A 12464-nucleotide genomic window follows, 5' to 3' on the forward strand; every position below is an offset into this window, starting at 1 on the left:
GAATTCTGATGGGGAACCCCCCTGCCTGAAAGGACCTTGTGAACATTCCCACTGTGCTATGTAACCCCCTGTGGCACTCTCAAAAGTAACCGTCAGTTGACTTACAGAGAAGATAGCGGCCAAAGTCTCGGTGCCCCCTGTACTCAAGGTGACGTATGGGATATTTGCCGGAGGGATCCCAGCGTTTCCAAAGATGCTGTTGGTATAGAACCAAATCTGAATGCAGGAAAGAACGAGAAGAGAAAGTGGTCAGTGGAAGGACTTAATCTATTTTCTAAATCAAATTTGGGTAGAATGTAGTCTCTGGATTTCACTGCCAAACTCAGAGTCCCAAGGTGAAGTGGCGTGGATGCTCACTTTTCACCTTCCTCTCACCTTTTCCCTTTCTTCATTACTAAAAGAACTCTTGCACTAGTGGGAGTGCCCAGCTAAAAGGCTATATTTCCTAGTTTTCCTTGCAGCTAAGTGTGGCAGAGAGATAAAAACAACAATGGTGGCAGGGCTTCCAGGAAGTTTCTTTTTTAAAAAAACTTTTCATCAAGGAAGTGTGCTTCCGTTTTTGTTTTTTCATTTTTATCCTTTCTCCTTTCTGTGTCAGGATGGTGGAGATGATGGTTGGAGCCTCAGTAGCCTTTTATGGATTACTAGGTGACTTCAGAACAGCACTGCCATGAACCCTCAGTAACTTTGTGAGAACCAGAAAAGGCCCCCACTACACAAAATCCTTTCCTGTCATCCACTGCAAAATTGCCATAGTAAATCCACAATGCATACAAGGAGAAAGATTTTCCCCAGAGTTGTATAATGAACAACGTATTTAACTATACATAAAGCCCCTGGCTTGGGATGAAGGCCAATTGTTCGGTTGCTGGCCCCAGAAATTAGAAAGAGTTAGCGTGTGCCCTCACTGACCACAGTGGTTCTGTAATTTATTATCCGAACATGAGCACTTTTGAGAGTGTTGATAACTATTCTGGGACAACACACGTATATTGAGTGTGTCCTGGGAAAACAAGGATGTGTGGTCTTGGAGTTGCTATGCCAGCCCTAGCAACTTACTTCATGTGAGACAGAAAACCTTCCATCTGGCTGAGGTCTCTGTTGGGGTTTCTGCCACATGAGGTTAGACCTAAATCCTAACTGACCCTCGTGGGCATCAGACAATCACTGATTAGGAGTTTGTCCACCTGGCTCCATGTTGAGCTAGCTGCATGACCTCAGGCAATTCACTCTACCCTGCGAAGATTCCTACTCCTCCCCAGTCAAACCAACATGGCCATGCTTCTGTGAGGTGTTAGGAACTGGGTGAGAATTGTCACTCTTCAGTATTCACTTTGAGGGTTTTAGCCTGGACACAAATGATGTCTGGTTTCTCCCCAGCACAGCTGTTTCTTCAAACCAAGAGTTTGCTGAATGGTAGAAAACCACATTGTCCTAATTGATGAATTCTGCCTTAAAAGATCTTATGAACATTTATGAACAGTTTGATCCCAATTCAGCAGAAATGTTAGAGCACATTGGTCATAGTCTGTCAGGTCCAATGTTGGCTGGCCATACTCTTGCATTTTGCTCTTTGTTTCTGGATAAAGTTCTTGTTTCTATAGATTTCTCTTATTACTAGTTTTTAGCAAAAATTATTCACGTGTTGCGGGGAGGATTTAGGACCTACTTATATCTACGGATGGTTAAATTTTTGTGAAGAAAGTAAATCTCCATAAAGTTATAGGCATCCTGAGAAATGCCACTGAAACCCACTACACCCATTTAGTCAAGTTTCCCTCACTTGAGTGAACGTTAGACTCCATCATTAGCCTGAACCTTTGCTGTCATGTTCATGGTGTACAGAGGTAGCGCCTAACAAATCCACTAATTCCTATAGTTCTCAGGGCTGTGACTGAAGCTAACGTTATCCTGAAAACCCTGTGTCCATTGAATATGTTTATACAATCTCCTCCCCTTTAGAAGGTAACTGTGATTCCCAGTGCACCTTCGGGGTTGGATTCCAGAAGTATAAGAGCCGTTTTTGGTCATCAGCCAAATTCACTGATTTTCAATGGCCAGAGTTCTCTAGGGACCTTCTTCATGCCCTCAGGCTGCCAGATTGTCACCCATGTGAAGGTGTCTGACATTTGTGTTATTCACAGCTGTGGCTCTGAACCCTGTGGCCTGACCAGCTCATGTTCCTGAGGCTCTCAGTCCTAGATCCCACTGAATGTGAGTCCTTTTATGTTGTGGCCAGCACCTCCTTCTGGGCTCCTCACTCCCCACAACCACATCTTGCTTCGTTTCAATTTTCCCCAAAGAGACACTGCTATAGATGTCCCTTAGGACATTAGTGAAGAGAGCCATTGTGCATAAAATTCTAAGTTTAGTGAGGGACAGTTATAAAAACAGCAATCAAAGCCATATTTGTTCTTGTATTTGTTCATGCATCAAAAGGCAAGCAATCAGCCCACAGATCCTCTCCCCTAGTCCAGGCCCTGCAAGGGTCCTGCCAGGCTGGCCCTGTCCCCTTCGGGGGAGGCCCGGACATCACACATACTGCTGGTCTTAGTCTGTTTGTGCCACGAAGCCACTGCTCTTCCCCTGTGCCAGTTGACAGAGTGGGAAGGTGACTGCCTTCAGCTCTACCTCTGCTCACATTGATGCTTATTTGATTGGACAGTTTGAGGTTGCTGTAAAATAAGAAAGCACCCAGGACACTTAAGAGTGCATTCTGCCAGAGAGTCCCTCAGCTCCCATGGAGTGTGTTTGTGTTGACCTTGTTCACCACACAGCTCTGTTCTCTCAGGTTGCCCCCAGCCTGCCTGTGCCACATGGCAGAAGCAGCAGTTCTGAAGGTCTGGAGTGGGGATTCTGACCCCAGCACTGCCTCTCGTGACCTGCGTGACCACAGGAAAGCAATTTCACGTCTCAGAATCTCTGTTCTCCAGTGAAGGGTAATAATACTTTGTCTTTCAGGGTTCTTGTAAAAATTTTAATGATGATAAGAGAAACCATCCAGGACAACACCTGTTATAACTGGCATATAACAAGTGGCAGGTATCATTCTAGAAGGTTCTGTCTCTCTATGGAGATGTGATTCCTTCTTGCTTAAGAAGAACATCTGAGATGTACATATACCATGATAGGAACGCACCTCTGTGACTCTTTTCAGCCTCCTCCTGTGGGATGGGACTTTGAAGAACTGTGCAGGTGGCAGGTTAGTGAGTAAGGACAGCAGGAGAGGATTTGGGTTTTCTCAAGTTTCTGCCTCTAATGCCCTGAAGCTTTCATTCTTAACTCATGTTACAATGTTTTAGAGACAAAGTATAACATACATAATCCTTTTTGCCCCCTCCACAGTTGGTGAAAGCAGCTTATCTAAGGATCAGTCAAGATTCCATAAGAGTAAACACCCCTTTTACTTTTGCCTAGAACAAGGCGATGCTTATAAAGAGTATGGCTTTAATCTATAATTTCTGGATGTGGTAGACAGAAGAACAGGCCCCCACCCTCAAAATGTTCACATGCAAATCCTGGGAACCACAGAATATCCTACTTTACATGGCCCAAGGGACTTTGCAGATGTGGTTAAGTTCGGAAACTTGACATGGGGAGGTTATCCTGGATTATCTGGGTGAGCTGTAGATGTAATCACCAGGGTCCTTAAAGAGAGAGTCAGGAGGATCAGATTCAGAGAGAGACGGCTTAAGGATGGAAGCAGAGGTCAGAGAGAGGAAGAGGTATTTGCAAATGCCATGTTGCTGACTTTGCAGATGCAGAAAGGGGCACAAGCCAAGAGATGGAGGTGGTATCTAGAAGTTGGAATGTCAAGGAAGTGGACAATCCCTCCGGAGTCTCTAAAAGAAACGTGGCCCTGCCCACACATTGATTTTAGGATTTCTGGCCTCCAGAACTGTAAGATAATAAACTAGTGGGGTTTTAAGCACCCTGTGGGTGGCGATCCTTCAACAAAATAATAGCTAAGCTATTGTAGTAATTTGCTACAGAAGCAATAGAAAACTAATACATACTGGGCAAAGATATAATTCATATATACTATTCATTTATGCATTTCCTGTGTGTGTGTGAGAGAGAGAGAGACAGATAGAGAGAGACAGAGAGAGTTGTAAACACAGAGGTGGTTGCCACAAACAAATGGTGATGTGTATGATCTATTTTGAGGTGCAGAGAAGACCTTGCCCATTCATTAAATTCTGTGTTCCAGGAACTGTGCCAATGCCTCACCTACTGTTGGGTAGGGACCTCCTTTCCCTTCTATTTCCTGTTCCCATTTGAGGAGCATCCTCTAGAGAACACACCTCCCTCTCAACCCAAGGGACAGGGAGCGATGCAGCCAGAGGCTGCCCTCTTACATCCCCAGGGCTCTTTCTGTACCTGCCTCCTGTGAGAAGCTGGACACCTGTCTGCTGCCTCCACCCAGAGAGAGACTTGCCCTGAAGAGGGGTCAGGGATTGCTCCTTCTGCCTGTGGCTTGCTCAGCACCTTCAGGCTGGAGGTGCCGAACTATCTGCCGCTTATGAAGCCATGCTGTCTTATCCAGCTCCACTTAAAATAGAGCTAACATTTTCATCCCCATCTGGTTCCTGTGCCTCTCTCTGTCTCCACCTCTCTAACATGTTCTGAATTTCAGAGGAGAAGAAGGGGGCTTATCTATTGTAAATCCCCAAACCTATCTCCTATGTGACTTAACTGCATTCCCACCACAGCCCGGTGAGCTACCTATTGTTGCTGTCTCCATTTAACAGACATGAAACAGAGGCTCAGCCAGGTAAGGGTGACCCAGCTATGAGTGGCAGAACTGGGATAGGTCATCTCAAACATTTCTACTGGCCTCTGCTGCCTCTGGGTGAGAAGGAATCTGCTTTCCTTCCAGAGATGCTAGGGGGAGGGTGCTAAGTCCTGTGGAGAAGGGCAAGTGGAATCATCTGAGAGGTAAGAGGGAACGGGGGCACGGCCATAGATCACTGCCTGCAGCTGCCAAGCAAAGCAAGACCCTCTCCACCAGGGGCGGGCTGTGTGCTTCCCGGCAGTGCATGGAAGCCCGCTCCCTCTCAGTAGAGCTGCTTGATCCACAGCCCCAAGCCAATGCCAGCTCCCATTCTCATCAGACCCCACTTCAGCTTGGCAATGGAGGTGGAAGAATGAGCTGACGCTCCCGCCTCTCTCAGTGGAACCAGCTGCACCCTGACTACAGCTGTGCACCTTATGCTTCACAAAACGGGACCCGTGGGTCACTCACTGGCCTTGAAGGACTAGCAGGACTTGAAGCTCAGGCCCCTGGTGGCTGAATCCTCAAGGTAGGGCAAGTGACCATGCTAACGTCCCCTCTCTATGAGCTCATATTCATTGGAGGGACGGGAGTCTGTGGGCTGGACAGTCTATGGTGGTGAGAACGTGAATACACATCTCCACCACCCCAGCCTTGCTTTATATCCTTACAGCACATGTGAGCATGAAACTGGACAATGTATCTAGGTGTCTGAGGTCCCTCCTCAGCAAAGGGCTGCTTCCTTCTCTCACCTCCACTCTCTTTCTTTATAAAAATCCAGAAGAATTCGGAGTAAGGACTCAAATTTTAAGAGTGGCCAGAAAATGCCTGCTTTTTTAAAGGTTTTCTAAAAGTGTCGGATCACCCAGTCTTGCTTCTCATCTTATTGATAAAAATATAACCTCACACTGATCCAGCCATTAGCTCAATGATAATACCTGTCTGGCCTGATCTCCTTTGAACTCTGACATGAGTGACTGAGGCTCAGAGGGGTAAAGTGTTTCACCCAGGGCGGCACAGCCGGGAAGTCGGAGGATGTGGGCTAGAACCATAGTCTCCCCGGTGGTCTCAGGGTGGGGCTCCTTCAACAAAGTAATAGCTGAGATTACAGAGCACCACCTATGTGACTGACCCAGTGCTGGACTTTAAATGCCTCCTTTCATCTATCTTCACCGCCGCTTTACAGTTGGGGAAACTGAGGCATGGGGCAGGCCAAGGTCCCATGACTCAAAAGTTCACCGTTGCACGTTGCATGCAGACAGATGACCCCAAGGCTGGCTCTTGATGACAGTTTAGGGTGTCCATATGGAGGGTCTCTTCTCAGCGTTCTTCCTGTTCATCAGGACATAGAGAACTGCTGCAGTGAGATAGTCTCCACTATTATGATTATAGAACATTTTAGATTCTTCCAATTTGATTTAGGAAGTGATTTCAGGAGAATCTTTTCAAAATAAAAGCTATTAAGAACTGCTTCTGAAATTGTAATTTGAGATTTTGTACAAAACTTGATTTTGGCTCCAGAACTCCTCATAATGGTTCAACGAATCAGATGAACCTTCATATGATTCCAGGCCAAAGGAGGAGGAAAGTACCATGGTTTTCTGTACACACATCTAAGGCTTTTGTGTCTTCTTCCCCGCGTCCCTCCCAGTCACCTCCCTTCCCTCCCCTCCACTCAACTGTTTACAGAAAGCATAAGAAATCTAGGAGTTTCTTAGGCACTAAGGTGACAGCAGACAACACAAGTCCTAGCCTGCCCTAGAAGACCCTTTAGTCAAGCGAGGAAGGGAGGAGTACACAGTAATTTCCCAAGGAAGTGGTTAGAGAAACACACCAGGAACCCTGTAATGCGCGAGCATCCCACTGCGTGCAAAAACCCAGGCAGCAGTTCACCGCCAGTGCGCACCCAGGACCAACGTCGCCAGGCCCGCACGGCTCATTCGCAGCCAGCACTCTGCTCCTCTTCGCTCTTACTTTACATCTATTTCTAACACACTTGGGTGTCTTGTTTCCCAACCACGACTGCATATCAGGAAGCAGCAGATTTTGAAACTGCATGGCATAGAGAGAGGAGAAAACAAGGCTAGAAAGTCGTGCTGATGACAGCGAGGTTGGGAGGAGATTCATGCCAGCTGAGCCGGTGCCACCTGTGAGATATTTTACACAATTCCAGATTCCTCAAAGCAGCTGTGCAAACTGAGTATTATCATCCCCATTTCTCGTGATGGGAGACTGAGGCCCAGGGAAGTGACTATGATTCGCAACTGTGTTTAAGAAAAAAAGAAACCCCAAGGAAGGAAGGGTCATCCCCCGTAGATAAGAGAACCACCATGACCTTGAGCATTCTGGAACATTCAGGAAGGTTCAAGAAAATGAAGGCTTCCCTGCACTGGGCTTGACAGTTGGTATTGATCCAATTTTCAGCCCAAGAACTCCCTATCTCTTGCCCTCGCCTCCTTTTCTTCCCCAGACACTCAGGTGCCCAGCACGTGGCATGGGCTGCTCTGGTGCTGTAGACAGAGGGTTGATAAGATGCAGCCTCCGTCTTCGAGAATGGAGACCCACTAATAGCTCTCTCCAGGTGAGGGCAGCACAGTGGAGGGGTAGGAACCACTGTGGCCACCCCAGCAATGGGGACAGGAGGATGGCCCTGAAGCCAGCAGCCTCCTTCACACTGGCAACAGACACACTCACACCAAAGCCTGGTTTTCATGCCAAGGACAAACTGCTCCAAAGGAAGGCAGCTGCCTAAAATAAGTCATTTTAAGCGACAGGTCTAATTTTAGAGAGGCTTATTGTGTGAGGCAGGACAAAAAAAAAAAAAAATCCAACACCGAAAAGGAATTTAGAAATCAACAAATAAATGTTGTTTGATCCAACTTTTGAGTGATTTTTTCTTTTTTTAGATGGAGTCTTGCTCTGTCACCCAGGCTGGAGTGTAGTGGCTCAATCTCGGCTCACTGCAGCCTCTGCCTCCCAAGTTCTAGTGAGTCTCCTGCCTCAGCTTCCTAAGTAGCTGGGATTACAGGTGCACACCACAACACCTGGCTCCTTTTTATATTTTCAGTAAAGATGGGGTTTCACCATGTTGGCCAGGCTGGTCTCAAACTCCTAACCTAAAATAATCCACCTGCCTCAACCTCTCAAAGTGCTGGCATTACAGGCACGAGTCACTGCGCCCAGCCAACTTTTGAATGCCTTCTAAAGTATGTGAAAACCATTCATCAACTCTTTAGCATAAATATACTGGGCCGTCTGTGATGCTTGCTTGATATAAAGATTCTCAGCTGGGGTAAGGGGGCAGTTTTGTTCCCATGCTGACTGCCAAACATCCAGAGCCATTTTTGGTGGTCACAGTTGGTGAGGCAGATGGTGCTACTGGTACCTAATGGAAAGAGGCCAGGGAGGCTGCTGAATAGCCTAGGCACACAGCACAGCCCCTATGACAATGAACTTTCCAGCTCAAATGTAGATAGTTATGAGACTGAGAAATGCAAGTTTGGTAAAAAGTGCCTGGGCGGGCAGTCCTGGGGGGGAGGGGGGCAGCCAGCACCAGCAGGTGTGACTGTCTGTGCAGGTACTGCCCCTGGGCCTTGGGCAAGGCCTGACTCTCTGAGAGCCACAAGTTCTTCATCTAGAATATGGGCATGATACCGCCTACCCTGTGGGCCTGTTTGGAGCTGGAATAAGATGACAAACACAGAGATGCCTGGCACTATTTACGTATGTCTCAAGTGACAGATCATGTCCCCAGATAACGTCTAGGAAACTGAATACAATAAAGCAAGTCTTCCAAGGCAGCTAAAGTCTTGGGTCCATGGTAGTTCTCTTTGTCCCATGAATTTGGACGAGAAGGCAGCAGGTGCAGAGGAGAGCTGGAGCCCAGCACAGCTGTGACGCTGGCATTCACCACCAAACAGCATGGGTCCCTCTGTATGTAACACAGAAGTAGACTTGTCCCATTGGCTGCCTAGGGATGGCGTGGGGACACAGGCTGAGTGACATGCATGACCTTGGGGCCAGAGAGCTGGGGCTCAAATTCTTTTTCTTTTCTTTTCTCCTTTTTTTTTTTTTTTTTTTTTTAATATATGGAGTCTTGCTCTGTAGCCCAGGCTGGAGTGCAGTGGCGTGATCTCAGCTCACTGCAACCTCTGCCTCCCAGGTTCAAGGGAGTCTCCTGCCTCAGCCTCCCGAGTAGCTGGGACTACAGGCATACGCCACCATGGCAGACTAATTTTTTGTATTTTTATTTGTGTTTTTTAGTAGAGACAGGGTTTCACCATATTGGCCAGGCTGGTCTCGACCTCCTGACCTTGTGACCTGCCCACCTCGGCCTCCCAAAGTGTTAGGATTATAGGCATGAGCCACCACACCCAGCCTCAAATCCTTTTTCTACTATTCCTCGCTGTTTAACCTTGGAAAAGTGTCTCAGTGTCTCTGTGCGTAACAGTGGGGCCTAACTCACAGGGCGGCCATGGGGACAGCTCCTGGTCCACACTGAGTGCTACAGGCACGCACGCTTAATTAGGTTTGCAGCCAAGCGGGTGGAGGCCAAGCCGGGGGAGTGGCTGGCCCGGTTTCTCACTGCAGGTTTGTGTCCCACTGAGATGGGAAGTCAGGCCTCGGACTCTTGGTCCAGAACTCTGCTCCAGGTCAGGCAAAGCATGCTCAGCTGGAAATATCATTCCCAACTTAAAGACTGAAGATCAGCAGAGCAGTCTGAGGCTGGGGCCTGAAGACTGCTGGCTTTGGGAGCAGCTGAGATTTTTTTTTTTTCATCATGTGCTTAGGGAGCGGGCCTTGCAGGTACACCCTAGCGGAGTCTATGAAGTTTACGGGGGATGCAAATGGGAAAAGTATGTCCCTGTGGGAAGTGAATTCTGCTGAGCACTGTCATGGTTCCCAGTGTAAATGCCTCATTCACTACAGGCTCTGTATTCAGTCTTTGAGGCTTCAGGTGTCCGGTTTAAGAAGCAAAGCGTTTCCCCTCTCTACTCTCTGGGAACAAAGAGCGCCTCCTTAAGACTGTGCGGCACAACCTTGGTCTCATCAACAGGAAGAGACGGCAGGACTCTCCCGGGGTCACTCAGTTAATGGAAATAGAGTCACTGACCCAGGCGCCTGCTCAGTCTGCTGACTTCAATCAGACCAAGGAGAAAGGTAAAAGCAAGAAGCAAGGTGATCTTTCATCCCAGCATTTCCGAAAACAGGAGGTGGAACGTTATGGTTGCAGCTTTCTGTGCTGCTGTTTTTCCTTCTCTGGACAGGAATGACTCTCCTTCACCTCACCTTCCCTAGACACCCCCAAACACCCTCCCTGCCCACCTTTGGGGTGCTGCGCTCATGCTCATTTCGTATAAACGCAAGCTCTCCTACCTGGGACTCTTCGGAAGGGCGCTGGCAGCTGCCCCTTCTCCCTCCCTCTGGGTTCAGCCAGTCTCCTCCCAAGGGACATGAGTGACCTCAGGGGCAGTTTAGATGCTTTATGCAAGAATCTCCTCTACACTCCCTGCCAAGCGCTCGGCCAGCCTGTTTGCACACCTCCATAGATGGGGAGCTCACCACCCCTGGAGGCAACCTACTCCATCTGTTAGCAGCTAACAGTAAAGATCCAGACTCTGCCTCCCTAAGTCTCCAATCAGAAATTCCACCTTCGCGTGCCCTCAAGAGGGAGGAGACTGTGGTGAACATCCAGGCGTCTGGGGAACCTCATGGAGAGAGGGCCCCTGACTTCCCTGCCTGCAGCAGCTCAGGCCCCAGAGCCTTTCTTACTTAAAGCCTTGAGGTTTCTTTCAAGCCAAAGTTGTGAGTTGAAGACAGCCCAGCCAAGAACACTTTTATTTAAATCATCTCAACGTCTCTCACTTCTGACTTCCTAATATCCATTTTTTAAAGAAATAGGATTTTTAGACACATCGAGGAATAAATAATCAGTGACAGCATTTATTACGGGCAATCTCTGTGGCTAGCGGCCGAACTGAACACTTTGCATGGATTGTGTCTTTCCATACTATGCTATCCCATTTTACAGATGAGGAAACCAAGGATCAATCAAGTGACATGAATGTCCAAAAGGAAGAGACAGCAGAGTCTGTGGTGATGACAGAGCTGAGATTTGAATCTGGGCATCCAGGGCCCAAGCCCTAAACCTCCCTACTGGTCCCTCCAGTCATGCAGGAATGCCCACCGGGCCCCAGGACTCACCGCATTGAGACCACAGAGCTGGTAGCAGGCCATGGTGACGATCACGGTGACCACCTGCCAGCGGACATAGGGAGCTCTCAGCAGCTCCAGCACAGACACCAAGCGGATGTTCCTCTGCACGCGGCTGTCAGCCAGGACCTCCTCTACCTCTCGGGAAACGTCTGCTTTACCCAAGAACGTCTGGAAGGCTGCAAACAGGGGCATACATGGGTTTTCAGCAGGGATTAGAGTGTTGATCATGTCTCATGCTGGGCCCTGCAGGGATAGGTCCCACCTCCCAGCCGCATACCTTAGCAGGGGATGGAACTTGGCAGGGGCCTTTGAACTATGGAGTCCAAAGCCCTTGTTTAAAAATGGGAGAACAGAGGCCCAAAGAGATGCCATGACTTGCCCAACATCACCCAGCTGGCTGGGAGAAAAGCTGGGAGAGAATGTGTCTCCTGACTGCCTCCAACGCAAGGCAAAGCACACCCACGGTTCAAATCTGTCTATACCACCGGGCAGTGGTGCCCTGTTCATCTTTTATTATCATTCCTGCCTCCAATGGCTATTGTAATAATTGCGTAATATCATATACATGAAACCATGGCTCGGAGCTTCCCACACTGGGACTCGTTTGCTGAATACTGATTAAGCACCTCCTGTTTGCCTGGTCCATGAGTTCATCCTCATCACAGGTGTCCTGAGAGCAGTGGCATGTCGCTTGGCCAGGATGCCCTGCAGTCCACTCTATCATGAAAAGAAGATTGAACTTAACGACTGCACAGCCCTTTCCATGTGACCCTCAGAAATGCAAGAAAACTTGAGTGGAAATAGTTCCAAAGAATGAATCTTCCCAGGATTCAAACCCATTCTGGTGATTTATGCCTTTCTCATGTTGAACACTGCTAACTTCCCCCTTCAGAAAACCTTTTTTTTTTTTTTAATGAAGACCTTAATTGTGTAAACCTCCAAGAATGTATGCCTGAAGGCGAGCTGACTGATTAGACCCTGGAAACCCTAATCGTCAGATCATGGGGCATGCTTTTAGAACACAGACTTAAATATTCATTGCTCTGATATTTATTCATCCTACAGGGATAGGTGGCTATTGTGATGGTTCCTGTGGGCAGTCTTTTCAGACACAGCAGGCAGCATCCTTAAAGCCTGGCTTGGCCGGGTGTGGTGGTTTATACTCCCAGCACTTTGGGAGGCTGAGGCAGGTGGATAATCTGAGGTCAGGAGTTCAGGACCAGCTTGGCCAACATGCTGAAACCCCATCTCTACTGAAAATACAAAAAATTAGCCAGGCATGGTGGCAGGCATCTGTAATCCCAGCTACTCTGGAGGCTGAGGCAGGAGAATCACTTAAACCTAAGAGGTAGAGGTTGCAGTGAGCTGAGATTATGCCACTGCACTCCAGCCTGGACAACAAGGAGAGACTCTATCTCAAGAAAAAAAAAAAAAGTCACTGCACCTCAGGGTATGTGAAAAGGCTCTTCTTAAG

At 48.1% G+C, this 12464-nt stretch overlaps 1 protein-coding gene across 2 annotated transcripts in view; it reads right to left on the bottom strand.

Annotated features, from left to right (window-relative positions):
* The window catches only part of SLC2A9 (solute carrier family 2 member 9), a 238334-nt gene that overhangs the window by 93467 nt on the left and 132403 nt on the right, over positions 1-12464 (bottom strand). For both annotated transcript variants that reach the window (XM_074395890.1, XM_003934679.4), the window contains exons 7-8: positions 10979-11166; positions 106-216 (exon numbers count right to left, since the gene is read on the bottom strand). In XM_074395890.1, the coding sequence (XP_074251991.1) occupies positions 106-216; positions 10979-11166 (299 nt within the window). The remainder of the gene's footprint in view (positions 1-105; positions 217-10978; positions 11167-12464) is intronic.

Source organism: Saimiri boliviensis, chromosome 3 (genome assembly GCF_048565385.1).
Source record: "Saimiri boliviensis isolate mSaiBol1 chromosome 3, mSaiBol1.pri, whole genome shotgun sequence".
Lineage (NCBI taxonomy): Eukaryota > Metazoa > Chordata > Mammalia > Primates > Cebidae > Saimiri > Saimiri boliviensis.